Genomic DNA, 27,759 nt, shown 5'->3' with positions numbered 1-27,759 from the left:
TTGAAAACTTTTTCCACTTTTCGATATCTTCTTGGTTTTTATCTTTCAAGGGAATTCTGGCTTCTAATATACTTTCTTAATCAAGGGCTACTGTTTCTGACATGCACAGCTGCAGTAATGTGTATTTGTGTATTTATTGTAATCTAGCTACTCATAATTAAAAAACCGTGAATAACAGTTGATACGTTATTTAAGGTTTCAATAGTAAAAACGATGTCACTTTCCAAAAACCGCAAATAACAATTAAAAAAGTTATTCACGTTTTTTTCATATTTGCGCCTATTGCCAGAACGCATCCACCGCGAATACGGATGGAGAAGTGTACAGGATCCAAATCCAAAAAACAGAACCAGGATAAGAACCAGATTTTTTGTTTTGTCACTTAAGTTTGCTCTGAGAACTTTGCAGTTTCCCTCAAAAAGCAAACATATGTAGCACAAAGGATATAAAAACTGTTACTATTTCTGTTACAAAACAATGTGGCAAAACAGGCTTTGTAGCTTTGTGGATAGAACAGAGTAACAAAGGCTGAAGTGTCTCTAACAGCAAGCCAAGCCTCAAAATGACTCATCCACATGTAATAGTTTTAGTAACTTAACAGTTCAAGAAGGCATTTCTTAGATACTAGAAATGATTTAAAAAATTCTGACACAGTAGGAGCTTATAATGGGCCATAACCAGTGTACTAATATCCTAAAATATTTATCCTTACTATTGGGACACTAGGAAACATTTCAAGCGAGCAGAATCTTAGGGGTAAATATTCATTTTTTAGCCACTGCTGGCATTATGTCCAGATATCTAATGCCAGGCCATGTCTGGGAATCAGCATTGAATATCTGGGTTTATGTGGCTATCTTTTATCTGGTTAAGGGCCCCTTTTACTAAGCCATGGTAGAGATTTCTACCTTGGCTCAAGACGCTAAATGCTCCGACGACGATAGGAATTCTACGAGTGTCAGAGCATTTACTGCTTCGGGCCACGATAGAAACCTCTACCGCAGCTCAGTAAAAGGGAGGGGGAGGAGGGGGGGAGGGTGTTATTCAGCACTTAAACTGCCTAAACAAAACTAGATAAAGATAGGAAAGTGTTTAATATGGTCCACTTTCTTCAATTAACTTAGGTTGTTAAGTGCTAAATATCAACATTTAACCGCATAAGTGCCGACTCCGTACCTATACACCCACAAAATAGCTGGCTATGGCTTTAGTGGCTAGTGCCAATATTCAGCAGCACTAACTGGTTCAGTGTCAGTGATTACTGGTATCACCCCAATAAACAATTTAACTGACTAGGCCCCAACTGACCTGTTAAATTGCATTTTATAAAATCACATAATTCAACATCAAACCTTGTTTTGCAGGTAAAGGTTCTTTGAGTTTGTGTAGCTGTAGGACTTACTCTTGTGCTTTGGTTGCAGCTGCTTTTTCTTGCTCCCCCCCCCCCCCCCCCGAAGCTGCTGCTTAAACTTGCCTAATGGTTAGGTCTGCCCCGATTATTACTATCATTATTACGCGTATAGCACATAGAGAAGACTGCAATATAGTACAGAGAAGCACAGAGGCTGCTTTTATAAACCACTTTGGTGCATAAGATGACTATTTCCATGCATAAATAGAAACAAAGAAACATAATTGCCAATAAAGGTCAAATGGCTCATCCACTCTGCCCATTCATTATCTCCTTTCTATAAGAGATCCTATGTGCTTGTCCCATGCTTTCTTGAATTCAGGCATAGTCTTTGTCTCCATCAACTCTACCGGTAGACTATTCCATGTATCTACCACCCTTTTTGTAAAAAAAAGTACAGTAAAACCTTGGATTGCAAGTAACTTGGGTTTACAAATGTTTTGCAAGACAAGCAAAACATTTTATTAAATTTTAACTTGATAACCAAGCAATGTCTTGCAATACAAGTACATACAGTATACACACATCACATCATCGCAATTGAGCCAATGGCTCTTCTCTCTCTGACACTGCAGGAGTGTAGTGACTATTCTAAACAAGAGAGGTCTTGCAATACAAGTACATACAGTATACATGCGTCACATCATCACAACTGAGCTGATGGTTCTTCTCTCTCTGACGCTTTGGGAATGTAGTGACTGTTTAATGTGGTCCACTGTTCTAAATGAGTGAGCTTATGCAATACAAGTAAATGTACAGTATTTTGTATTAAAGTTTTTGGGTTGTGGAACAAATCATCTGAGTTTCCATTATTTCTTATGGAGAAATTCACTGATATAGGAGTGTTATGGATTACAAGCATGGTTTCAGAATGAATTATGCTCGCAAACCAAGGTTTTACTGAATTTCCTTAGATTACTTCTGAACCTATCACCTCAATTTCATCCTATGCACTCTCATTCTGGAGCTTCCTTTCAAATGAAAGAGTCTCGTCTCATGTGCAATTTATGAGTGCCATGTAGGTATTTGAATGTCTTTATCCTATGTCCCCTTCCTTTACTCCAGAGTATATATATATTGAGATCTTTACTGTCTCTTCTATATTTTGATGTATAGTGTTGCATATGTCGAGTGGCGCTAGAAATGATAAGTAGTAGTAATAGCAGTAGTCATCTTTAAATCTGTTCCCATATGTCTTATGATGAAGACCACCAACCATTTTAGCAATTTGGAAGCTTTGTGAAAGTGTTATGTGTTATTATTATTATTGTTATTATTAGTAGCTTCAGTTCAATACAAAAATTATAAGTAAAAAAATATAAATTAAAGATCACTCACAAAATCTGCCTTATGTAGAGATGGCTGTTGTTCCTGCATCGTTCCATAGGCAGGGGCAATGCTTTGTTCCATGGTGTCCAAGACTAAGTAGGAAACAAAAGCAAGATAAAAGACAACACATGAGCATAATAAATTCATGGATGAATGGCTCATTGTTTTTCATAAACTCATGCAAGTACAATTTATTGACAAAGCATTGCAAGAGATGCTGGGATTACACAACGTGCATTTATCTCATGATTATGTCAGTTAGGGGGTAATTGACCAAGTGCATACATCATGCCGTATCAGTAGTTGTGCAAGGTGAGTTACATTCAGGCACCAAAGTTTTTTCTCTTTCTCAAGAAGCCCTTTTATTAGGATACACGCTGTGCATCCTAATATGGGACTTTCTTGTTGTGACAGGGAGAGTCCTGTCATGCTGGAAGAAACACTGCAGTTCTCTAAAACTATCCCTAAACCTACCCCTAGAAGCAGGCAGGTTAGAGAAACTGCCCTGCAGAATTTATCCCCAGTGAAAGGTAACCCAAAAGTGACCCGATTATACTTGCCTAGTTCTAGTGTTGGAAATGCTAAAGGAAAGAACTACAGGTACCCACATGCACCAGGCAGGTGACAGCAAAACCCACAAAGGGATTAGCTCCTGCAATCAGCTCTGCTGGGGACAGGGTCAGTGAGCAGGGAAGCAATCCAGGCTCATTAGCAAAGCACCAGGGAACCACAGGTGTATTGAGAGGCAATCAGCCCCATGCTAGAGAAAAGGGTGTGGTCTCTAGGCCAAGGAGGCAGCCACAAGCTTACAGCATTGCTGAATCCTTGGAGAGAGGCAGACCTATGCAAGCCTGGATTCAGAAGGCAGAGATTAGCACTTCCCAAAGCAAGCAGGTAGATAACCTCAAAACTAAAGCCTCTAATCATGATTCCGAAGGTACTAAATATGATGAGGAAATGCCAGAAGAAATGTTATAGGGGATATTAAAATGGAGCCTGAGGAATTAGACATGTTTGAAGGCATGGTCACAGAATAACATTTGAGGGAAGTAAAAGCTGTTTCTGATAAGGTGGTGTTGCCTCATCAAACAAAGTAACAGAAAAATTAAGAATTAATGCATCTGATTTGACTAAAAGTAACAGAAGAGATAAGAATCTCATGCTCAGGGTGAGAAGGATCATTACATCCTGAGAATTGCTCCAGAGGCAAGCTGTTTGAAATTGCCTGTTTTTCTTAAACAGTCATGTAAATAAGCAGGTTGGGCTAACAGGCTGTTTAGCCACCAATGAGAGTTGTTTTTGTTTGTATGTTTTGAGTTGCACTACATTATAAAACCAGAAAATAAAGTCATCTTAAAATTCAGTTAAACACTTGTACTGGACCTCTTTTATTTTGATGCAGACACCCTTCTACCCTCCATGCCTCAATCAACCGCTCGGCTGAGGCTTGGGTGACCCAGGTCAAGGATCAGGCTACTCCAGTCCAGCCCATTTCTAGCATGTCCATAGCAAAGGGCATGTTTTATTTTATTTGCAGGTCATGTGCTAATGTTGTCATTAACAAACAGCAGCTACAACTAATTAATTAATCAGGAGCTCTTACCACCTCCTGTTTAGGAGATGTTAAGGGCTCCTGTGCTTAACCCTGTTTTATTCAGCTAGCGTTAATGTGAACACACTACCTGACTAGCACTTCCATGCCTATTCTCTGCCTCTGTCACTTCCCCTCTCCAACAATTTAAAAAACAAAACAAAACAAAACACTGCACAGTTAGCACATGCAAAAAGGAAAATTACCATTCTCTCCAAATTCAGTCAGCGGTGGGAAATGTTGTTAATGTCTGGTGCCAGCGTTGAACCCGGATATTCAATGCCTGGCCATATCCAGTTACCAGCATTTAATATCCAGGTTAAAAAAAAACCCAAAACAACCTGGCTAATGTTTGTGGTATTGCGGTATACAAAAATAAAGCTATTACAGTGGTGCCTCGCATAACGGACGCCTCGCACAGCGAACGCTGCGCACAACGAACTTTATGTCTTGATTCGTACAACAAACTTCGTTTCACACAACGAAGTCGCCCGAGCTGCATCCTTCCGCGCAGGCACTGCGCTTAACTGCCCTCTCTCCGCCTGGCTCCCTCTTGCCCCCCCCGACTCCCCGACACGATCGGGGCAAGAGGGAGCCCAAGCCCTCTTGCCCCCCCGACTCCCCGACACGATCGGGGCAAGAGGGAGCCCAAGCCCTCTTGCCCCCCCGACTCCCCGACACGATCGGGGCAAGAGGGAGCTCAAGCCCTCTTGCCCCCCCGACTCCCCGACACGATCGGGGCAAGAGGGAGCCCAAGCCCTCTTGCCCCCCCGACTCCCCGACACGATCGGGCCAGGAGGGAGCCCAAGTCCTCCTGGCCACGGCGACCCCCTAACCCCACCCTGCACTACATTACGGGCAGGAGGGATCCCAGGCCCTCCTGCCCTCGACGCAAACCCCCCCTCCCCCCAACGACCGCCCCCCCCAAGAACCTCCGACCGCCCCCCAGCCGACCCGCGACCCCCCTGGCCGACCCCCACGACACCCCCAACCCCCTTCCCCGTACCTTTCTGTAGTTGGCCGGACAGACGGGAGCCAAACCCGCCTGTCCGGCAGGCAGCCAACGACGGAATGAGGCCGGATTGGCCCATCCGTCCCAAAGCTCCGCCTACTGGTGGGGCCTAAGGCGCCTGGGCCAATCAGAATAGGCCCGGGAGCCTTAGGTCCCTCCTGGGGGCGGGGCCTGAGGCACATGGGCCCAACCCGACCATGTGCCTCAGGCCCTGCCCCCAGGAGGGACCTAAGGCTCCCGGGCCTATTCTGATTGGCCCAGGCGCCTTAGGCCCCACCAGTAGGCGGAGCTTTGGGACGGATGGGCCAATCCGGCCTCATTCCGTCGTTGGCTGCCTGCCGGACAGGCGGGTTTGGCTCCCGTCTGTCCGGCCAACTACAGAAAGGTACGGGGAAGGGGGTTGGGGGTGTCGTGGGGGTCGGCCAGGGGGGTCGCGGGTCGGCTGGGGGGACGGTCGGAGGTTCTTGGGGGGGGGCGGTCGTTGGGGGGAGGGGGAGTTTGCGTCGAGGGCAGGAGGGCCTGGGATCCCTCCTGCCCGTAATGTAGTGCAGGGTGGGGTTAGGGGGTCGCCGTGGCCAGGAGGACTTGGGCTCCCTCCTGGCCCGATATTGTCGGGGAGTTGGGGAATCGGCGGGGCAAGAGGGCTTGGGCTCCCTCTTGCCCCGATCGTGTCGGGGAGTCGGGGGGGCAAGAGGGCTTGGGCTCCCTCTTGCCCCGATCGTGTCGGGGAGTCGGGGGGCAAGAGGGCTTGGGCTCCCTCTTGCCCCGATCGTGTCGGGGAGTCGGGGGGGGGGCAAGAGGGCTTGGGCTCCCTCTTGCCCCGATCGTGTCGGGGAGTCGGGGGGGGCAAGAGGGCTTGGGCTCCCTCTTGCCCCGATCGTGTCGGGGGGGCGGGGGGCAAGAGGGCTTGGGCTCCCTCTTGCCCCGATCGTGTCGGGGAGTCGGGGGGCAAGAGGGCTTGAGCTCCCTCTTGCCCCGATCGTGTCGGGGGTGCCAGGGACCACACGGAGTCACCCACCGTACCACCCGATTCGGGTAAGCGCAGGTATCGGTGGGTGGCTTATTTGCGGGGGGGGTGCCTTATTTTACATTTTTTTCTAAAAAGGGGGGGCTGTCTTATTTGATGGCCCTGCCTTATCATCGGGGAAACACGGTAGAAAAAAAAAAAATGAACAGTTAAGTCCCAGTTTTTGCCGCTGAGACTCTGCCCTCTCTCACTGTAAAATTAGACTCTACTTAGTCTGTCTTTAAATTTAAAAAATGTGTGTTGTTTTAAAAAACAATTATGTTTTTAGATGTATCTAAATAAAAATAATAACCAAAAATTTATCTTTTTTTATGTCATCTTAGCATATTTTATGCTGCAGAACGAATTATTTTTTTTTACATGTATTCTTATGGGAAAACGCGTTTCACATAACGAACGTTTCGCATAACAAACTTGCTCCTGGAACCAATTAAGTTCGTTGTGTGAGGCACCACTGTATTATTATTATTATTATTATTATTAATAATGTATGCCCAATGAATTCACTATTTGGCACTAACCAGCAATTTGTTAGCACATAAAGATAGGCCAGCTACTGTATTTATGTGGTCCTACTGATCCACTCCACACACAAAAAAGAATGCAATGCAATTCCCACAGAACACTAAATGTGGCAGAAAACCAGTGGAAAAGACAAAAAACTAACCTCAAAACAAAAACCCGATGATCCAGGAATTTCCATGATAAAAATCTTTTATTATAACATCTTATGATGTACAGTTGTTGAGTGGTACGGACTTGACATGAGTTGTGATTTGGCAAAATTTGTCAGGAATCCAATAAACAACTAAGAAAGAACATAAAAATACTGTACATATAAACCATTGTGAGGGAGTCTATAAGATGCTACCACTCCTACTGCTGGATACCCTCAGAATGCCACAGCCACTTTAATATAGATTGTTCCTTCTTAGGGGGAAGTGACACGGGAAGGAGGAGGCAGGGAGGCTGGAACCAGGAAGTATAAGAGGCCAGGCTATAACTAGCTAAGGCCCAGGGGAAAGAAGGAGGAAAAGGTGATTCCCGTATGCATCTTATCAACAACCCTTAGATACTACTCATAATGCCTGTGCTTCAGAGTAAGTAGAAGTGTCTGATGCACAATCTTGACATCATTTTGACATTATCAATATGCATCTAGATGACACAATGCCACTAAAAAAATAGGAATATGTGCTGGGGTATTTGACCATACTTGAGATTTGAACCCATGACCTTTGGAAAATGGAAGCAGTGTCTTTAACCACTGAGTCACAGGTGCTTTCTTTTAGGTATGGTGGGTTCCTGCCATGTGTGATGTAAGGGCATCATAAACAACCTTGGGGTAAAAATAAGTTTCCCTCTAAACCAGTGGTCTCAAACTCAAACCCTTTGCAGGGCCACATTTTGGATTTGTAGGTACTTGGAGGACCTCAAAAAAATAGTTAATGACAATTTTGCATGAGGTACAACTCTTTATAGTTTATAAATATTTTCTTTTGGCTAAGTCTTAATAATAATATTGTAATTTATAGCTGAAGAGACATAAGAACATAAGAAGTTGCCTCCACTGGGTCAGACCAGAGGTCCATCGCACCCAGCGGTCCGCTCCCGTGGCGGCCCATCAGGTCCATGACCTGTGAAGTAGTTCCTGACCATTTTTATAACCTACCTCTACTTCTATCTGTATCCCTCAATCCCCTTAACCTTTAGGAACCTATCCAAACCTTCCTTGAACCCCTGTACTGTGTTCTGGCCTATCACAACTTCCGGAAGCGCGTTCCATGTGTCCACCACCCTCTGGGTGAAAAAGAACTTCCTAGCATTTGTTTTAAACTTGTCCCCTTTCAGTTTCTCTGAGTGACCCCTAGTACCTGTGGTTCCCCACAGTCTGAAGAATCTGTCCCTGTCTACCTTCTCTATGCCCTTCAGGATCTTGAAGGTTTCTATCATGTCTCCTCTAAGTCTCCGCTTTTCCAGGGAGAACATATGATCAAGAAACTGTTTTATTTTACTTTTGTGATTATGATACACATACTGAGGGCCTCAAAATAGTACCTGGTGGGCCGCATGTGGCGAGTTTGAGACCACTGCTCTAGACCCTGCAAAGGGCAGAGTACAAATGTAAATGACAAAGTCCACAATCCATACTCTCTTATGAGACAAAAAAGAAGCTATTAAGGTACAAGGGTGAGTTTGTGGGGATTTGAACCCATGACCTGTGGAAGATAAAAGCAGTGCTTTTGACCACTGAGCCACAGAAGCATTTGTTTAGGCAGGGGTTCCTATTATTTTTTTTAGTGCCATTCTGCCTTCTAGGTGCATATTGATGATGTCAAGATTGTGCATCACACATTCAAAGGCCAATAATAAATAATCAATAAATATCAGCTTATAAGTGAAACAGTTCAATAAATCAGTCCAAAACCTTAGGCTACACTCTTATAATCATTCCTTTTGTTTAAATATGAATAAATAAATAAATACTCAATCTTCTAATATCATTCCAATGCAGCTTCATTAATCTTTAGATACTTTCATAATCAAAAATCATTTTAGCAACTTCATATATATAATGACCTCAGTGGCTACACTCAAACCATCTCTTTCATGTAAGGCTTTAGTATATGTAGCCAGCATCCTCATTGGTCATACTTATTTCATTGCTGTGAATAATTCAATAATAATTTAGTATTGCCTATGGCAAACTTATCTTAGGCAGCAGGGAGGGACTCCAATGTGAATTCGCATTTCGCCATTAGTTGTATCAAGGATAGTCCCCATAATGATCAGATCACCACATACTCCATCTAAATCGCGTCTACCTAGCGCCCAGCTCATGCTCAAAAGTAGACCTGATTTTGCAATATCTACATTTTAGGCTTTAGGTAGACACGTTTGGGTGCTGAGCGGCATGCGATTCTGTAAATGGACGTCCAAATTCAAGCCATTCCCGCATCTATTTTTTAGGTGTGAATTTTCCGATAGGCATCCATGAAATTGTGGACGTCTATTTGTAGAATCATGTCCAGCATTTGGATGTCTAAGTTCCAATTAGAGAATGTCACGGGGACACATTTTTCCCCGTCCTTGCAAGAACTCAATTTCCCTGTCCCATCCCCGGGAGTTTTGTCGTTGTCGCTGTCCCTGTCCCATTGCTGTAAGCTCTGCCTTAACTGCACAAGCCTTGAACACTCATGATTTTAAAGTGTTTCAGGCTTGTGCAGATGAGGACGGAGCTCGCAGCAATGGGGCAGGGACAGGAAAAGAACTCGTGGGGACGGGACGGGAAAATGAGTTCCCACGGGGACGGGGAAAAATTTGTCCCATCGTCATTCTCTAGTTCCAATTAATGCTTGTTAAAGTCATTAAATGGACTCATTATCCACTTTATTTAGATGCCTAAGTCGATGGACGTCCACATTGTTGACGCCTAAAGTTAGACGTCTTTTACAGAATCTGGCCCTTTGAGCACAGTATGTTTTTGTAGATATGCCTAATGAATGATAGAAACTCTGATAATCACCTTTAAGACAGTGTAAGCTATTGAACTGCTATCGTATATATAGAGGCCTCAAAACTACAAAGACTGGTGAGTTCTTCAGCTGTGTCTGACTCTCAGCTTCCTCTTAGAGATGGAATGAAGGGACATTTTTGATTCTTCCTTTTCCTCTTTGTAAATTGTCATACAAATCAAGAACCAAAACTGGTCTTCTAATCCAGAGGTGGCTCCATGCAGATCTGTAGGACACCCCTAATGAATATGCATGAAGAGATTTGCATACCTACTGCCTCTCTCTCATGTATACATAAAAACAGCTTTACTGGATCAGACCAATAGTCCATCTAGCCCAGCATCCCGTCTTTATGGAGGCCAATCCAAGTCACAAGTACCTGGCAAAAACCCAAATAGTAGCAGCATTCCATGCCACCGATCCAGGGCAAGCAGTGGCTTCCCCCACAGCAGTTTATGGACTTTTCCTCTAGGAACTTGTCCAAACCTTTTTTAAAACCAGCTACATTAACTGCTTTTACCACATCCTCTGGCAATGCATTCCAGAACTTAACATAAAAAATATTTCCTCCTATTGGTTTTAAAACTATTACTCTGTAACTTTATCGAGTGTTCTCTAGTCTTTGTAAATCTTAATTCAGTAAAAAAATTGATCCACTTGCACCCGTTCTACACCACTCAGGATTTTGTAGACTTCCATCATATCTCCCCTCAGCCATCTCTTTTCCAAGCTGAAGAGTCCTAACCTCTTTAGTCTTTCTTCATATGAGAGAAGTTCCATTCCCTTTAACATCTTGGTCTTTGAACCTTTTCTAGTGCTGCTATATTTTTTTGAGATAAGGAAATCAGACTTGAACGCAATGCTCAAGGTGAGGTTGCACCATTGAGCGATAGAGAGGCATTATAACATTCTTAGTCGTGTTTACCAACCCTTTTTTAATAATTCCTAGCATCCTCTTTGCTTTCTTGCCCGCTGCCGCACATTGGGCAGAAGGTTTTAGCTTATTGTCCATGATGACACCCAGATTTTTTTCTTGAGTGCTGACCCCCAAGGTGGGCCCTAACTTCTGGTAACTATGATTTGGATTATTCTTCCCAAAGTGCATCACTTTGCATTTGTCCAAATTAAATTTCATCTGCCATTTGGACGTCCAATCTTCCAATTTCCTAAGGTCTTCCTGCAGTTTTTCACAGTCCACATGTGTTTTAACAATTTTCCACAGTTTAGTGCAAATTTAATCACCACACTCGTAGTTCCAATTTCCAGATCATTTATAAATAAGTTAAATAGCACTGGTCCCAGTATAGATCCCTGCAGCACTCCATTATTTACCCTCCTCCATTAAAAAAAATCAAACAGAAAACCCCCCATTTAACCCTATTTTTTGCTTTCTGTCTGATAACCAATTCTTAATCCACAATTGAACATTGCTTCCTATCCCATGAATCTTTAATTTTCTCAGGAGCCTCTCATGAGGAATTGTCAAAAGCTTTCTGGAAATCTAGATATACTACATCAACTGGCTCGCCTTTATCCACATGTTTATTCACACCTTCAAACAAGTCAAGCAAATTGGTGAGGCAAGACCTCCCTCAGATGAACCCTTGCTGACTCTGTCTCATTAACCTGCTCTTTTACAAAATCGTAGCTCGGTTTTTAGTGCCGGCTGCAGCAGTAACAGCTCCAACGTTCATTGGAATTCTATAAGCATTGGAGCTGTTACCGCTGTGGCAGGTGCTAAAAACCATGGTACAGTTTTGTAAAAAAAAAAAAAAAAAAGGGGGGGGGATAAATCATGTTTATCTACAGTATATGTTCCACAATTTTATTTTCTTGTTTCCACTATTTTGCCCAGCACAATTTTTTTTTAAATTGTTTCCACTATTTTGCCCACCACTGAGATCAGGCTTACCGGTCTGTAATTCCCCAGATCTTCTCTGGAACCCTTTTAAAAAAAAAATCGACGTAATTGGCCACCCTCCAATATTCAGGTAATACAGCCAATTTTAACAACAAGTTACAGATCACTAATAACGATTTGGCTTTGTACGTCTTCCAGGTTCACTGAGATTTTTTTCAATTCTTCCACCTCGTCACTCTTAAAAACCATTTCTGGTTGTAGAAGATTTCTTACATCTTCTTCCGTAAAGACTGAATCAAAGGATTCATTCAGTCTCTCTGCTATGGCCTTATCCTCCCTGAAAACCTTGGTAGCCTTTCAAGGATAGGATCTGAAGATCAAAGACCTAGACCAGAATTTTGGGTACCTAGGGATGTCCCTTCAGGAGCATATGGAGTGATGATTTTTCTGATAGAGTAATATACTGTAATATTACATTCTCCTTTTTTCTCCTTCTAAGACATTGTGAGTCCCTATGATAACTGAAGGTTATAATGTACAATGATTCTAATGCAGAAGCTCTCAGTGCCAGGCTATGTCAGCAGTGCCTGTAACATGGTATTAAGCTTTCTCCTTCCTCCTTCCTCATTGCTTCCTCAATGAAATTTGCATTGCCAGCCCCTGCAAAGACCAGGAGACCAATCCAAAAATATTTTTGTAATGTAGCATGTAATCCACTGGAGTCTGATATTTCAGTCTTAAAATGGAATTCATAGGCACGGTCTATCATAATGCATAACAATTCCACAGCTGTACCACACTGTTACAAGACTTTAAACGCATTCATTTTGCCTAAGGAAATCCTTCACAATATGTTAAAAAATAGGCAGCATCTAGGAACAAAGAGTGCACTTTATCTAGAATAACAATGGTACGATTGTGTCAATCTTTGATAGCTAACTTCATTATACATGCTTGTAGAGCTTTAAGCTTGAGTTAATTATAGAAGTATGCAAAGTCATACGTCAATAGTAAAATTCATATTATAAAAAGAAAAACATTTGCTCTGTTTAGTGTGCCGGAGCTAAAAAAAAAGTTTGAGGGACACTGAAATAGAGGGTTAAATGACTTGCTTCTTAGGTCTCTGGCCACTGCTCTCACCATTAGACTACTCATTCATGGATGTTACATACTCTTTATAACACCAATTTATATACTCTTTATAACACCAATTTAAAAAACAACTACCACATTACCAAACCTACCTCAAAATGAGATTTGCCTGAGAAATATCTGCGAAGAGCTTGTAGAAAATGGCATAAAACACCCTTTCCTTAAGCTTATTGCTATAGGATTATTGTGAAGCTAGTGTTTGCTCACTCTGTGTAAGGAGGATATCAACAAAACAGAATAGCACAACCCTTTTATAAATTCTTGTGCAAATACAGACATCCTTATTTACCCTCCCTAATTTAAAGTGGCAGCACTAACTACATTCATCAACTCACTCACTGAGTCAATGCTATTCATTTCTAGTTCTTTTTTTTTTTTTATATCTTTATTAATTTTTCAGTCTAAAAACAGTGCATAAAGGAATACATACATTTGAAAAACAGAACTTACATTAATCAATAAATATATGAGAAACCATTTTCATCCCCCTCCCACCACCCTAATTCCAATGTATTCAATAAATCATACAACAGTACAGACCACTTTCGGGCCCCCTCCAGCACCAGCAGGATCAGAGGAGAGGTCGCGTGGGAGCCCTGCTCCGCCCCTCTCCCCGACCAGCGGCGGACCCAGGACACACTACCAGCGCCAACGGCGCAAGACCACTTTCGGGCCCCCTCCAGCACCAGCAGGATCAGAGGAGAGGTCGCGTGGGAGCCCTGCTCCGCCCCTCTCCCCGACCAGCGGCGGACCCAGGACACACTACCAGCGCCAATGGCGCAAGACCACTTTCGGGCCCCCTCCAGCACCAGCAGGATCAGAGGAGAGGTCGCGTGGGAGCCCTGCTCCGCCCCTCTCCCCGACCAGCGGCGGACCCAGGACACACTACCAGCGCCAACGGCGCAAGACCACTTTCGGGCCCCCTCCAGCACCAGCAGGATCAGAGGAGAGGTCGCGTGGGAGCCCTGCTCCGCCACTCTCCCCGACCAGCGGCGGACCCAGGACACACTACCAGCGCCAACGGCGCAAGACCACTTTCGGGCCCCCTCCAGCACCAGCAGGATCAGAGGAGAGGTCGCGTGGGAGCCCTGCTCCGCCCCCTCTCCCCGACCAGCGGCGGACCCAGGACACACTACCAGCGCCAACGGCGCAAGACCACTTTCGGGCCCCCCCCAGCACCAGCAGGATCAGAGGAGAGGTCGCGTGGGAGCCCTGCTCCGCCCCTCTCCCCGACCAGCGGCGGACCCAGGACACACTACCAGCGCCAACGGCGCAAGACCACTTTCGGGCCCCCTCCAGCACCAGCAGGATCAGAGGAGAGGTCGCGTGGGAGCCCTGCTCCGCCCCTCTCCCCGACCAGCGGCGGACCCAGGACACACTACCAGCGCCAACGGCGCAAGACCACTTTCGGGCCCCCTCCAGCACCAGCAGGATCAGAGGAGAGGTCGCGTGGGAGCCCTGCTCCGCCCCTCTCCCCGACCAGCGGCGGACCCAGGACACACTACCAGCGCCAACGGCGCAAGACCACTTTCGGGCCCCCTCCAGCACCAGCAGGATCAGAGGAGAGGTCGCGTGGGAGCCCTGCTCCGACCCTCTCCCCGACCAGCGGCGGACCCAGGACACACTACCAGCGCCAACGGCGCAAGACCACTTTCGGGCCCCCTCCAGCACCAGCAGGATCAGAGGAGAGGTCGCGTGGGAGCCCTGCTCTGCCCCTCTCCCCGACCAGCGGCGGACCCAGGACACACTACCAGCGCCAACGGCGCAAGACCACTTTCGGGCCCCCTCCAGCACCAGCAGGATCAGAGGAGAGGTCGCGTGGGAGCCCTGCTCCGCCCCTCTCCCCGACCAGCGGCGGACCCAGCACACACTACCAGCGCCAACGGCGCAAGACCACTTTCGGGCCCCCTCCAGCACCAGCAGGATCAGAGGAGAGATCGCGTGGGAGCCCTGCTCCGCCCCTCTCCCCGACCAGCGGCGGACCCAGCACACACTACCAGCGCCAACGGCGCAAGACCACTTTCGGGCCCCCTCCAGCACCAGCAGGATCAGAGGAGAGATCGCGTGGGAGCCCTGCTCCGCCCCTCTCCCCGACCAGCGGCGGACCCAGCAGATACCACCAGCATATACCACCTTGAACTGGAAGCAGCCAGAACTTTAATCTCAACCTATACATCATAGCTTACTAAACCGCAGTCCTCACAAACAATATAAAAAAAAAAAAAAAAAAAATGGCAATGCGTACACCCAACCTCATCCTTATCCTCATACTAATTGCCACATTTATAGCAAAATGGAAAACTACCGGATATCAAACTCATACCATCCCTATCCTAACAACAACGCACAGACCTGTTCTACAAACCAGAAAACTGCATACCACTAGAACGCTAATTCCATGTCCAATATCCAACCAAGCCAGCAACTCCACTATCGGAGGAAAAAGACCCCCAACAACGCCTAACTCAAGCACACAAAAACACCAAACTTCACTAAGAACTATCACAAACACTACCTATAACCCCAACACAAAAATCTCCGCAATATCTTGCGCATACATGAACATTAGATCCATCAACCCAAAAGCAGAATTAATCAAAGACTGGCTGATCAAAGACAATCTAAGCTGCCTCTTTTTAACGGAAACATGGCTCACCTCTGATTCAGATCCAAGCATCACAGAATTCTGCCCCAAAGGATATAAACTAGAACTAGTATGTCGAGAAAACAGGAGAGGAGGAGGTATAGCAATCATAACAAAAAACAATTTCAACATAGACGTCCTAAGCAAGCACTCCACCCCTTACCTAGATCTATTAGCCTGCCAAATATCTGACAAATCACTCATTGGAAACATGAACTGTCTTCTCTGCTACACTACACCAGGAAAATGGAACTCTGCAAAACAAGAAATCGAAGAATTCATCTTCCAGAACTCTCTCTCCTCCACACATAACTTGATTCTAGGAGACTTAAACCTCCATTTAGAAGATCAATCATCCAAACAAGCAACAGATATACTGTCATACCTCAACTCACTATCTTACCAAATTCTCAACCCAGAACCCACTCACGAAAAAGGTCATCAACTAGATATAGCAGCTTATTCATCTCCAAACCAAAACACACAAAATATTCACATCTCAAACGGGTTCTGGCACCCCACCCTCTGGTCAGACCACTTCAAATACTCATTCACTATCAATTGGGCTCAAAACAACAACAAACCCATCCCAAAGAAATCACACATCATGATCAGACCGAAAATCGAACCTAACACATTCTGGAACACTGTCGACCCCAAAATCGAACCCAACAACCCCAAAGAATTCATAAACAGCTGGCGGACCCTAAGTGAATCTACACTAAACGAACTAGCTCCAATAAAAAATAAAAACAAAATAGACAGACCATCTAACAAATGGTTTGACGACGAACTCTTACACCTAAAAAGGAAATGCAGACAATTAGAAAGAACATGGAAAAAACAGAAACACAATCATACCAAAGAAGAATGGAAAATCCAAATAAAACAATACAATACCAAATTGAAGGAAAAACGGAAAAACTTCTACTCTAAACTAATCGGCACCGAAAAACCAGACACAAGAAAACTTTTTGACATCATAAAAAACCTCACAGATACTAAACCATATCTCGCCACCCAAGGAAACCAAACTCCCACAGCCACTCAATTAGCGGACTATTTCAAACTCAAAATCCTCACAACCAGATCCACATTCAACAATTCAAGAACCAACATAGAAGAAATACAAATCAATCACACAAAAGACGAAGCAATCCCAGCAGACAGGACCTGGACAAATTTCCCAAAGATACAATGGTCAGACTTGAACAGACTTTACAAAAAATACAGCAAATCCTCATGTGACTTGAATAATTGCCCCTCATACTTATTAGCTACAGCTTCCACCAAATTCAAAGCTGGCCTCACATTATGGCTCCAAACTACACTAAGTGAAGGCCATTTCCCACCGGAATTAGGAGAAATCATAATCACACCTATCCTGAAAGATCCCAAAGGTCCTACAGACAATCCTGCAAACTACAGACCAATCGCTTCAATCCCATTATACATCAAACTAATAGAAGGCCTTGTCGCACAACACCTCTCCAACTACCTTGAAGACCATCACATACTACACCCCTCACAATCCGGATTCAGATCTAACCATAGCACAGAAACTCTACTGGTATCACTATTAGACACTGTCCGACAACACCTCAGCATAGGTAACAAACTGCTTCTCATTCAACTTGATCTCTCAGCGGCATTTGACCTAGTTGACCACCACATACTACTCCAGATATTAGACGCAATAGGGATCTCAGGTAACGTTCACAACTGGTTCCAAAGCTTCCTAAAAACTCGAACATACAGAGTCAAGTCAAAGGAGCACATATCCGACCCATGGTCAAACCCATGCGGAGTACCACAAGGATCACCATTATCACCAATATTATTCAACCTCTTCATAACATCCCTCGGCATAACCCTAGACGCCCTAAACACAGTATCATTCAGCTACGCGGATGACATAACTATCATCCTCCCATTTAACAGTCAAGACCCCTTACCCACAAACCACTTGAAAATAATAATGGAAACGGTAGAAAAATGGATGTCAAGTCATAAACTAAAACTGAACACGGAAAAAACCAAATTCCTCCTTCTAGAGAAGGAAAAAAACCCATCTTTCACTGAACTAGAATTAAATACAATCAAGTACCCAATGCAAAACACACTCAAAATCCTGGGAATACAACTTGACAGAAATTGCACAATGCAGACTCATATCCACAAAATCATCCAAAGAGCATTCTTCACTATGCGTAATCTGAGAAAAATAAGAAAATACTTCAACAAAGATCAATACAAGTTATTGGTACAATCCCTGGTACTAAGTATGTTAGATTATTGCAACAGCCTCTACTTGTCTTGCCCAAACTATATGTTAAGACAACTGCAGTCGGTTCAGAACACGGCCCTCAGACTCATCTACTCCCTTGGCAAATATGACCACATCACCAACGCATACCTAGACTCACACTGGCTACCAATAAAAGCAAGATCCCAGTTCAAATTCTACTGTCTACTATACAAAGTAACACACGGAACAGCACCCATATACCTAAATAACAGACTACACCGTAACCTATCTCATAGATTAAGGAGAACTCGGAGCCTATTCATTCACCCCCCTCTCAACGGAACAAGACGAAAGAAAACATACGACAGCCTTTCAGCGACACAAGCAGCAAAGATTGATCCCACCATCAACAACCTACTGATAAATTCAACAGACATCAAAATATTCCGAAAAGAAATCAAAACTCATCTCTTCAAAAAACACTTTCCATCATCATAACCCCTCAACAACAATAGAAAATACTCTCATGACCACCACCATCACCACCATAGCAATACATCAGAACCCGGACTCTTATTATTTCTATTCATCACAACAACCTACCAGAATCCTGACTTTACTATATCTACTCATCACAACTACTTATCATAATCTACTATTAGTTTTCAAGTTCTTCCGAAAAACCCAGATTAACAAGTGTATCTTGACACATTCTTGAATTTATGTACTGCACCGCTACTGGAAATGTCCAGTCTTATAAATTGTAATCCGCTTAGAACCGCAAGGCACAAGCGGAATATAAATCACTAATGTAATGTAATGTAATACATGTAATTAATAAACCAATCCAAATATAATATCCCTCTCCCTCCCACCCATCCCCCTTCCCTGGATGTGCAAATCAAACCGGTAACAGGGGAATAAAACATTCAATTAAAATTGGTCAATGGACCCCACGTCAGTTTAAACAACTTATTATTACCCATTTGTTCAGAATTCATTTTCTCGCATTTATAACACAAGCATAATGAATTCCATCAAAAAGTGAAATTTAATCTGTCGAAATTCTTCCAATTTTTAGTGACCATTTGCATGGCTACCCCAAGTCATTATATCAAGTAATCTGCTTTTATGTCTATTGTCACCGGCAGCCTCAGGGCAATGGGTCCTAGGCCACCGGGACAAGAAAAACTCTTGTGAGCTGCTGCGGGCAGCACAAGGAAAGGAAAAGAAATGTTAACAGAAGGAAACACTACCTCACCAGGTAGGTAATCTTGAGTAATAACTGGGTTTATTCTTGAAACCAAAATAAATCAAGCTAATTTGCTTGCTTTCATATTAATCAGTTCAAAACAAAACACAAACTTGTCAGGATGTTCAGTGAACAAGAATAGTCCCCAAAACAATCAAAATATATCATTAAACAGTCTCTGAGTAAATGTAAGTTGGATGCAAATCTTCCCTAAAGCTGTGGCTGACTCTCCAGCCAATTAACTGTCCAATCACTTGGAAAAACTTCAAACCAAAAACAGTCTCTTGTGCTGATATCTTCAGCCTGAGTCAGTGCTACGGCACTGACCCTCCCAGCAGCTGACGTGCTGGCCAGGCAGTGTGCTCCACTTGGTAACAACTTTGCCAACAATAGGCCCTCTATCCCACCACTGAGAATGCGGGGTAAACCCCACTGCCTGGGACTGGAACAGTCCTTTTACCCCTCATCCAGGAGAAAAAAAACCCCTCAAAATTCAAAACATGTCTTTCACAGTTCCCATAGGAGCCCTCACAGTTCTTCAGCTCCCACAGGGTTACCAGAAACAACTTGGAGGCAGCTTAGATAAGCAAGGTTACTCACATAGGCAGTATCAACTACTTGCTTCTGGAACAGCAAACTTCCATGGGCAGGACTTCATTCTGTAACTCAGCCTTTGGCTCTGGGTCCAACTCCATGTTCTGAGGAACTTCAGGTATGCAGAGAGGCGGTTCCACTCCAGCCTCAGTCAACTCCATGCATTCCACATGGGGGCTGCCATTCAGAGCTCTCAGCCCTGAGCGCTGCTGCCGGTCCCCTAGCTGTAGCTGCTCTCTCTGATTCTGCTTCTGCCTCTCTAACAGCTCAGCTCTTTGGGATAACAGTCTGCAGCCACGCCCCAAATCCTCAGGTGAAAATGATTTCCTGGGAACTAACCTAGGATTGTGTGGTGGATGGGAAACCTGCACTTCTGCTCTCCTACACCCTCTAGAGGTCAAAGTTTGGGGTTTAAAAGGAGCTGTTTGTGGAGTGTCAGCTCTTGAACTGTGCACTGCTCTGGGGACACTCCTAGCAGGCATATGCTGCATACCACACTATCTAGTGGAGGTGTAAGAGATAACAATGTTGCACAGATTACCGCTTCATACGACAGCGGAACCACAGTCTCCAGAATCAAATTAATATGTCCCCAATATAGAATTCCAAAAGTTGAGTATCAAAGGACAATAGAACAACAGATGATCCAGTGTCCCTATGTTTAGATGACAGTGCCAGCATCTATTAGATTTTGAACTATCTAACTTTTGTAATCTAACAGAGGGTCCAAAAACTTCTGTGCAACAAAAAAACCCATGTTTGTCTCATAGATGTTGACGCTGTATATCTCATCCTCCAAGTCCAAATCTGTGGCCATTGAGTAGCAGAAATTTGTTGCTTTATCTCAATGTTCCAAATGTCTCTTAGACTAATTTTATTATTATTATTATTATTATTCTTTATTCTTATATACCGCCATACCCAGTGAGTTCTAGGCGGTTTACATCAATTAGTAAATGATCTGCATTGAATAGCAGATTTACAACAAAATTAGAGGTAGATTTACAAAATTAGAAGCAGATTTACAGCGTTGAATAGCAGATTTACAACAAAATTAGAAGTAGGTTTACAAAATTAGAAGCAGATTTACAGCATAATTAGAAGAATTTTTGACAGAAAATTGCAGGCTGAATTACGATAAATTACAGTGATTTGTCGCAGTCAGCCGTGAAGTTACAGCGATTCTTAACTGTCTGCAAAGAGGGCAGGTTTACATCAATATTACAGAAATTGCAGGTTTGACCGAGCTAGGTAGGGGAGGTAGAGAGTGGGGGAGGGAGGGACTGGTGAAGGAGGAAGGGGGCAGCGGTGGGGTAAGTGTCATGTGAGGTGAATGGGTTATTAAGGGTCGTGTTTGCTGAAAAGGTACGTTTTTAGTAGTTTTCTGAATGATAGGTAAGTGGGGGTCTCGAGTATCATCTGAGCTAGCCATGGGTTCGACTTGGCTGCTTGGAAGGCAAAAGTTCTATCCAGGAATCTTTTGAGAGGGCAGTGTTTAGGCGAAGGGAAGGCGAACAATTGAGTTCTCCGTGATGTCCTGTTGCTGCAGTAGAGGTTAAAGTGTGTGTTTATGTAACTTGGGGAGGAGCCGTTAACCGATTTGTAGCAGAAGCATGCAAATTTAAAAAGAATTCTAGATTCAAATGGTAGCCAGTGTAGTTGGTGATAGAAAGGGGTGACATGTTCCCATTTCTTTAGGCCAAAGATGAGGCGCACCGCGGTATTTTGGACTGTTTTTAGTCTCCTGGTAGTTTTCTTAGTGGCGTTAAGGTAGATGATATTGCAATAGTCGAGGATGCTGAGGATGGAGGATTGTACAAGTAGGCGGAATGCATTGTCATAGAAGTGTTTTTTTATGGTGCGGAGTTTCCAAAGTACCGAGAAGCTTTTCCTAATTATGAGGTCGGTATGGTTATCTAGAGATAAGTTTTTGTCCAGCGTGACTCCCAGAATTTTTATGGTCGGATCAAGGGGGAAGGTCTTTCCTTTTAGTTGAATTGTGGTTTCCTTAATTTTATCTTTGGGGGAGGCTAGAAAAAATTTTGTTTTGTCTGGGTTTAATTTCAGTCTGAATGAAAGCATCCAGAGTTCTATCTGGTTGAGAGTGTTTGAGATGTGGTCGAGTAGTTCTTGTGAAAAGTTGGTTAATGGAATGGTTATTGTGATATCGTCTGCATAAATGAAGAATTTGAGATTTAGGTTGTGTAGGAGTTTACCTAGTGAGGCAAGGTAAATGTTGAATAGGATGGGGGATAGGGGGGAGCCCTGTGGGACCCCGCAGGTGTTATCCCAGCAGTATGAGAAAGAGTTATTCTTGAGTACCTTGTATGATCTATTTTGTAGGAACCCCTGAAACCAATTGAGGACCTGGTCTGAGATGCCTATGTGCGCTAGGCATTCCAGGAGGATGGTGTGGTCGACCAGGTCAAAAGCACTGCTCAGGTCGAGTTGTATGATCAGGGCACTTGAGCCTTGACTGAAGAGTGTGAGGAGGTGGTCGAGAAGGGAGGCTATGATGGTTTCAGTGCTGTGGTCCGCCCGAAATCCTGATTGGTTGTCACTTAGAATGTTAAATTTTTCAAGGTATGCGGAAAGTTCCGCTTTTACCAGCCCTTCCGCTATTTTGGTAAATAGGGGGATACTGGCGATCGGCCTATAATTAGAAGGGGAGTTTGGTGGTTCTTTCTCATTTTTTAAAATTGGGGTGATCATTATTTGACCCTGCTCCGATGGGAAGTTACCTTTGGATAATAGGTAATTAACCCATGTCATCATTTTTGCTTTAAAATGGGGGGGGGCCGTTCTCATGATTTTTGGTGGGCATGTGTCCAGATGGCAGTAGGAGTGAGTATACTTGTTGTAGTAAGTATTGAAGGTTTGCCAATCGGTTATTGCGAACTGTTTCCAACTAAGGTCGACTTTGGCTCCCGGGTCTGGGTTTGGTGGATTCATGTCTGTGAGGATGGGGAAGAGCTCGAGGGGGTTGGGGCTGGCTGGTAGAGTTGTTCTTATTTTTTGGATCTTGGTATTGAAGAAGTCAGCCAGGGTGTTGGCGGTTAAGGTGGCTTCTTCGTGTAGGTTTGTGTAGGTTTCTATGTTGTAAAGATCATTTACCAATCTGAAGAGGTTATTGCTATTGGTATTAGGATTACCGATTTTGTTGGAGTAGAATTTTTTTCTTTTTTCACTAGTGAGGGTTTTGTACTGTTTTAATTTTTGTCTCCATGCCAGTCTGTGTTCTAGCGTTCCGGTTTTTTGCCATGATCTTTCGGCTTTTCTGAGGTCCTTCTTGCATTGCAGCAGTTCAGAATCAAACCAGCCTTCTTGGTTGGGGGTTCTTATTCTGCGGGTTTTTTTGGGGGCAATCTCGTTTAGTATATTGGTACTATCTTGTATCCAGGAGGTCATGATTTGTTCCGTATCTTCTATTGGATTGGTGTTGATTTCGAAGTGGGACCAGAATTCCATTGGTCCATTTTAGGCTTTTTATTCAGATATTCAGATATTAATTTATACCACTTGGCTGCCTGATGCCCTAGCAAATCTGTCTGGAAGCATAGGCCTGGCAAACTATACTGATTTTTTACGTTGCGCCAATCAGGGAACTCCTTCTGAATGGCCTGTATAAATGCAATCACTTATGTTTGAGACTTTGCAATGCTGAATGATTGTTGCCGTTGTGAAAAATCAAGCATTTTCCCATTTGATAACACATCATCTAAAGTACGTATACCTGCCTGCAGCCAATGTTTCCAGAGGATCTTAGACTCGCCAATTTGAATCTTGGAGTTCAACCATAAGGATTGATTGACACGTGGATTGTTGCACTGATATAGATGTTAAATTATCAATAAATTTTAAGGTTTTCCAGGTGGTAAAAAGAATGCTATTGTCCTTTTAAATTCATTTCTAGTTCTTAAGGGCAGCAAGAGGTTCAAGTTTTCAAAATATCCCTAATGAATATGCATAAAATAGATTTGCATCCAATGGATGTAGTATGCTTACAAATATACCTCATATATGTTCTTTAGTGTTATGCTAAAAATCTTTGGGGCGATTTTTAAACACAGTTTTATGTTCATTGGTGGCCAACGAATATAGAACTTTGCTATCCATATTTTCAAATCTTATATGGATAATGTTGTGTTGAAAATCTGTCTGAACAATTATCTGTCAGAGGAGCTAACTTTTGAAAATGATTGGGGGTACTCAACTCATAACTCACAACAAATTTCCCCTCACCCAGCAAAGATAAACAAAGCAGGAAAAACAAAATACATCTGGTAGCGAATGGTAGTGATGACCAGCCTATATCTAAATGTCAAGAGCAGGGGTAGGGAATATGGACAAATGAAAAGCTAGGGTCCATACACTCTCTCCTTCCCCTCCCAGCATGTCAGCATTATATTTTCTCTCTCCCTGCCTCCAGTCAATTCATTTATATGAGGGATCTTCAAAATATTTCTGCACTTTTAATTTTTAACACTATTAAATACAGTGGAACCTTGGTTTACGAGCATAATTCGTTCCAGAAGCATGCTCGTAAACCAAATTGCTCGTATATCAAAGCGAGTTTCCCCATAGAAAGTAAGGGAAACTCGCTTGATTCGTTCCCACCCCTCCCCACCCCCGAGGCCAGCAGCACTGCTCTATCCCCCCCGAGAACCAGCATTGTTCTCCCCGCTCAAGAAGGCCTCCCCGCGTGATCCGGAATCTCCCCCGCCACGAGCTGGCATCCCTCACGTGATTTAGCACCCCCCCCCCACCACAATCCAGCACCCCCCTACCACGATCCGGCACCCCCCACCCACCCACCCGAACACTTCGCTTACCCTCCATCTGGCACCCGGCACTAGCACCAACGCACAGGACATGCCGGTGCCCGAAGATCTGCAGTCCTTTTTGCTGGGCCTTGAGCATCTGCGCATGCTCAAGGCCTTCGAGTTCCCGGTCTCTCCGAGATTCTCGAAGGTCTTGAGCATGCGCAGATGCTCAAGGCCCAGCGACAAGGACTGCAGATCTTCGGGCACCGGCACCGGCATGTCCTGTGCGTTGGTGCCAGTGCCGGGTGCCAGATGGAGGGTAAGCGAAGTGTTCGGGTGGGTGGTGGGGTGCCGGATCGCGGCGTGGGGGGGTGCCGGATCGCGGGGGGGGAGGGGGTGCCGGATCACGGGGGAGGTGCTCGTACATCGAGGCAAGCTCGTTTTGCGAGGCACCAATTTTGCGAATGTTTTGCTCGTCTTGCAAAACACTCGCAAATTGGTGCACTTGTAAACCGAGGTACCACTGTACATCACTTTTCCAAATAATTACCTTGTTTTGCCTGACTGACTAGTCACATGGAATTCTACAACACACCCTCTTATCACTTCTCCTGCCCTAACCATTTCCCATGAAAATATGAAAGCATGGAAACTTTTTGAAGAACCCTCATACAATAACACTTTTCTCCTGCCCCGTGGTGCCGCTAGACCATCAGGTAAGGTCCGGGGAGGTTCAGGCAGCCTGCAAAAAGAAGAAGAAAAGAATAAGAAAAAAAAATCGCAAATAATCAAATAATAATCGCAAGTAGGGAAACCACGAATCCGGAGGGAGAGCTGGTAGCCTTATTTTTAAGGTGAAAGATCAGTGGGGATATGTGCCAAAGAAGTTTTTTGATATATGGGTGTACGGAAGGATGACATCATGCAATGAGAACATTACAATGCTAGCAGGCTGAAGATGAGAAACAGATTTGCATAGCAAGGACTTTATTTTACAATATAATAGTACTCTCAAGTAAAAAGAATTCCATGAGCCATGCTCTACATGCTTTTACCAACTATGTAATGAAATAAACATTCTTTCTCTCATTCTATAACAGGTCACCTAAATTTAAGCACTTTTTCACACATATGCACTTATATGTGCAAACAGCAATAGCATGTGTAATGGCTATTCTGTATTTACATGCTAAAATGGTTTAGCATATAAATGCCTCTCCCCTGTGAACACCCCCTTGCATGAGCAGGGCTTAGGAGGGTCTGACATTTATCTACGTGGAGGCCATATTCGACAGATCATCTAAGTTCGACTTTGGTTATCCTGAGAAGTACGCCTAAAATACAAATTCTGAAAATGTCCATTTTTGAAATTGCTAAATGTCCAAATTCTCTTTTCGAAAATTGCCTACTTCGATGTCTTGGCTGTCAGGATGTCCAATCTTAGGATAGCTAGCTTTTTTGGGCATTTTCAACCACAAACCTTCCTTCAAAATGTCCAAATCCAGACCATTTGGACATGGGAGAGGCCGACTCCTAAAAAACCTGGGCTTCTGCGACCCCGTCACCCCTGCACTTCCATGCACTGGCTGCCTATCCAAAAATGATCCGCCTTCAAAGCCTTAGTGTTAGCTTTCAAGACATTCCACAAGATGACAACAAACTACATAGCATCAAAACTACAAACTTATGTCTCCAACCGATCACTGAGATCTCAAACAGAAAAACGGCTGATCCTGCTACCTGGCCATTCGCTCACGTCTGAGACAGCCCAAGGATGCTCTTTTTCTCATTACATACCCAGATTGTGACACATCATTCCCCCCATCCATTAGATCACCAGACAGTCTTTGGAACTTCAGGAAAGCTGTGAAAACCTTTCTCTTTACAAACCCAGCTCCTTAACAACCCGCGTCTACACCCCGAACAGATGGATCTCAAAGGCACCGCCTAATACACCAAATGACATCTCTAAACTCACAGGCCACCACAAATATAACCGGAATTACCACCACATTCTCTGACAACAAAGATACACCCACCTGCTAGGAAAGCTGTTACCTCCATGTTATATCTACACTGTAAACGCTGCAATTTAATCCACCCTATACCTACTAAGTCTGTATTTTAAGTCTGTATGTTGTCTTCACTGTAAATGCTGTAACCTAAACCCCCTTGTCTATACTGTAAATGCTGTAAAGTCTGTATTTCTCAGTAAAGTTTGTCCTACCCATACTATGAATGTACTTCTGTAACCTGTTCTGGGCTCCTTTGGGAGGATGGGCTAAATAAATGACTAAATAAATAAAATAAATAAATTGTAATGGACTGGCCGGATAGACATGCCAATAGAGCAGTGGGGCACCTTAGAGGGCACAGCTGTGAACTTCACATAAAGGGTGACAGAAGTATATCTCACTATAACCCCCTTCCAATTATGGCAAGACCTCCAAAACTCCCCCAAAACTTACTATACCCACCTGTCTACCACCCCAGTAGCCCTTAAGGCTGCAGGTGGCACCTATATAATAATAATAATAACTTTATTCTTGTATACCGCCATACCCAGGGAGTTCTAGGCGGTTCACATCAATTAAACAAAGTTTAATAAGAAATTACAATAAACTAGAATTACAAGTAATGTAGATATTCAGGTGAGCAGGATATGGCAGGATAGTAGGATTTTGGTGGGCTCACACTTTCCATCACTAATGTAGTGATTAGAATGGTTTATGGGCCTTGGTCTCCTCTCTATGGGTCACTTTTCCACTCACCAGGCTACTTAAGACACCTGTATGATGCACTACTAGGATTTCCCATATAAGGTGCTGCTGTTCTAGAGACAGGTATGTACTGTTTCATTCAGATATTTTGGGGGTTGGAGGGGGTTAGTGACAACTGGGGAGTGTGGGGATCTTTACTTAATCCCTCCAGTGGTCATTTGGCCAATTTGGGTAGCATTTTAGTACTTAGACTCTTTTAAAACAGGTCTAGCTCTGAACATCTAAGTTCTGTTCTGGATGTCCTGAGAAAGGTTCAGTTTTTACTGCAAGATGTCGAAGTCTAAGCATACCCAAAGCCCACCCATAACACGCCTCCAACATGCCCCTCTTGAATCTTGGATGCTCTGCGGGTGGAATGCCTCGCAAGACGTCCAGAAAGTAGGTATTGAAAAACGGCACTTGGACATCTTGGCAATTAGGACATCCAAGTACCGGTTAATGCTATCTTTTGGGTGTCTGCATTTTTTTGAAAATGAGCCCCTTAGTTTACAAAATATGAGTACTGTAATTTATGTGTATAAATATTGCATTTAGGAGCTAAAACTTATACAAACCATAGACCTGGCATAAATGTTAGCAC

At 43.9% G+C, this 27,759-nt stretch overlaps 1 protein-coding gene across 2 annotated transcripts in view; it reads right to left on the bottom strand.

Moving 5' to 3' along the window:
- Window positions 1-27,759, bottom strand: part of ANO6 (anoctamin 6) — a 230,726-nt gene that overhangs the window by 167,252 nt on the left and 35,715 nt on the right. For both annotated transcript variants that reach the window (XR_004540720.1, XM_033959705.1), the window contains exon 2: window positions 2,750-2,832. Coding sequence is in view for 1 of the 2 variants with exons in the window: in XM_033959705.1 (XP_033815596.1) it covers window positions 2,750-2,832 (83 nt within the window). In the remaining variant the exon portion in view is untranslated. The remainder of the gene's footprint in view (window positions 1-2,749; window positions 2,833-27,759) is intronic.

Source organism: Geotrypetes seraphini, chromosome 9 (genome assembly GCF_902459505.1).
Source record: "Geotrypetes seraphini chromosome 9, aGeoSer1.1, whole genome shotgun sequence".
Taxonomy (NCBI): domain Eukaryota; kingdom Metazoa; phylum Chordata; class Amphibia; order Gymnophiona; family Dermophiidae; genus Geotrypetes; species Geotrypetes seraphini.
Note: the sequence above shows the minus strand (reverse complement) of the source record. Positions and strands in the feature narration are given on the sequence as shown.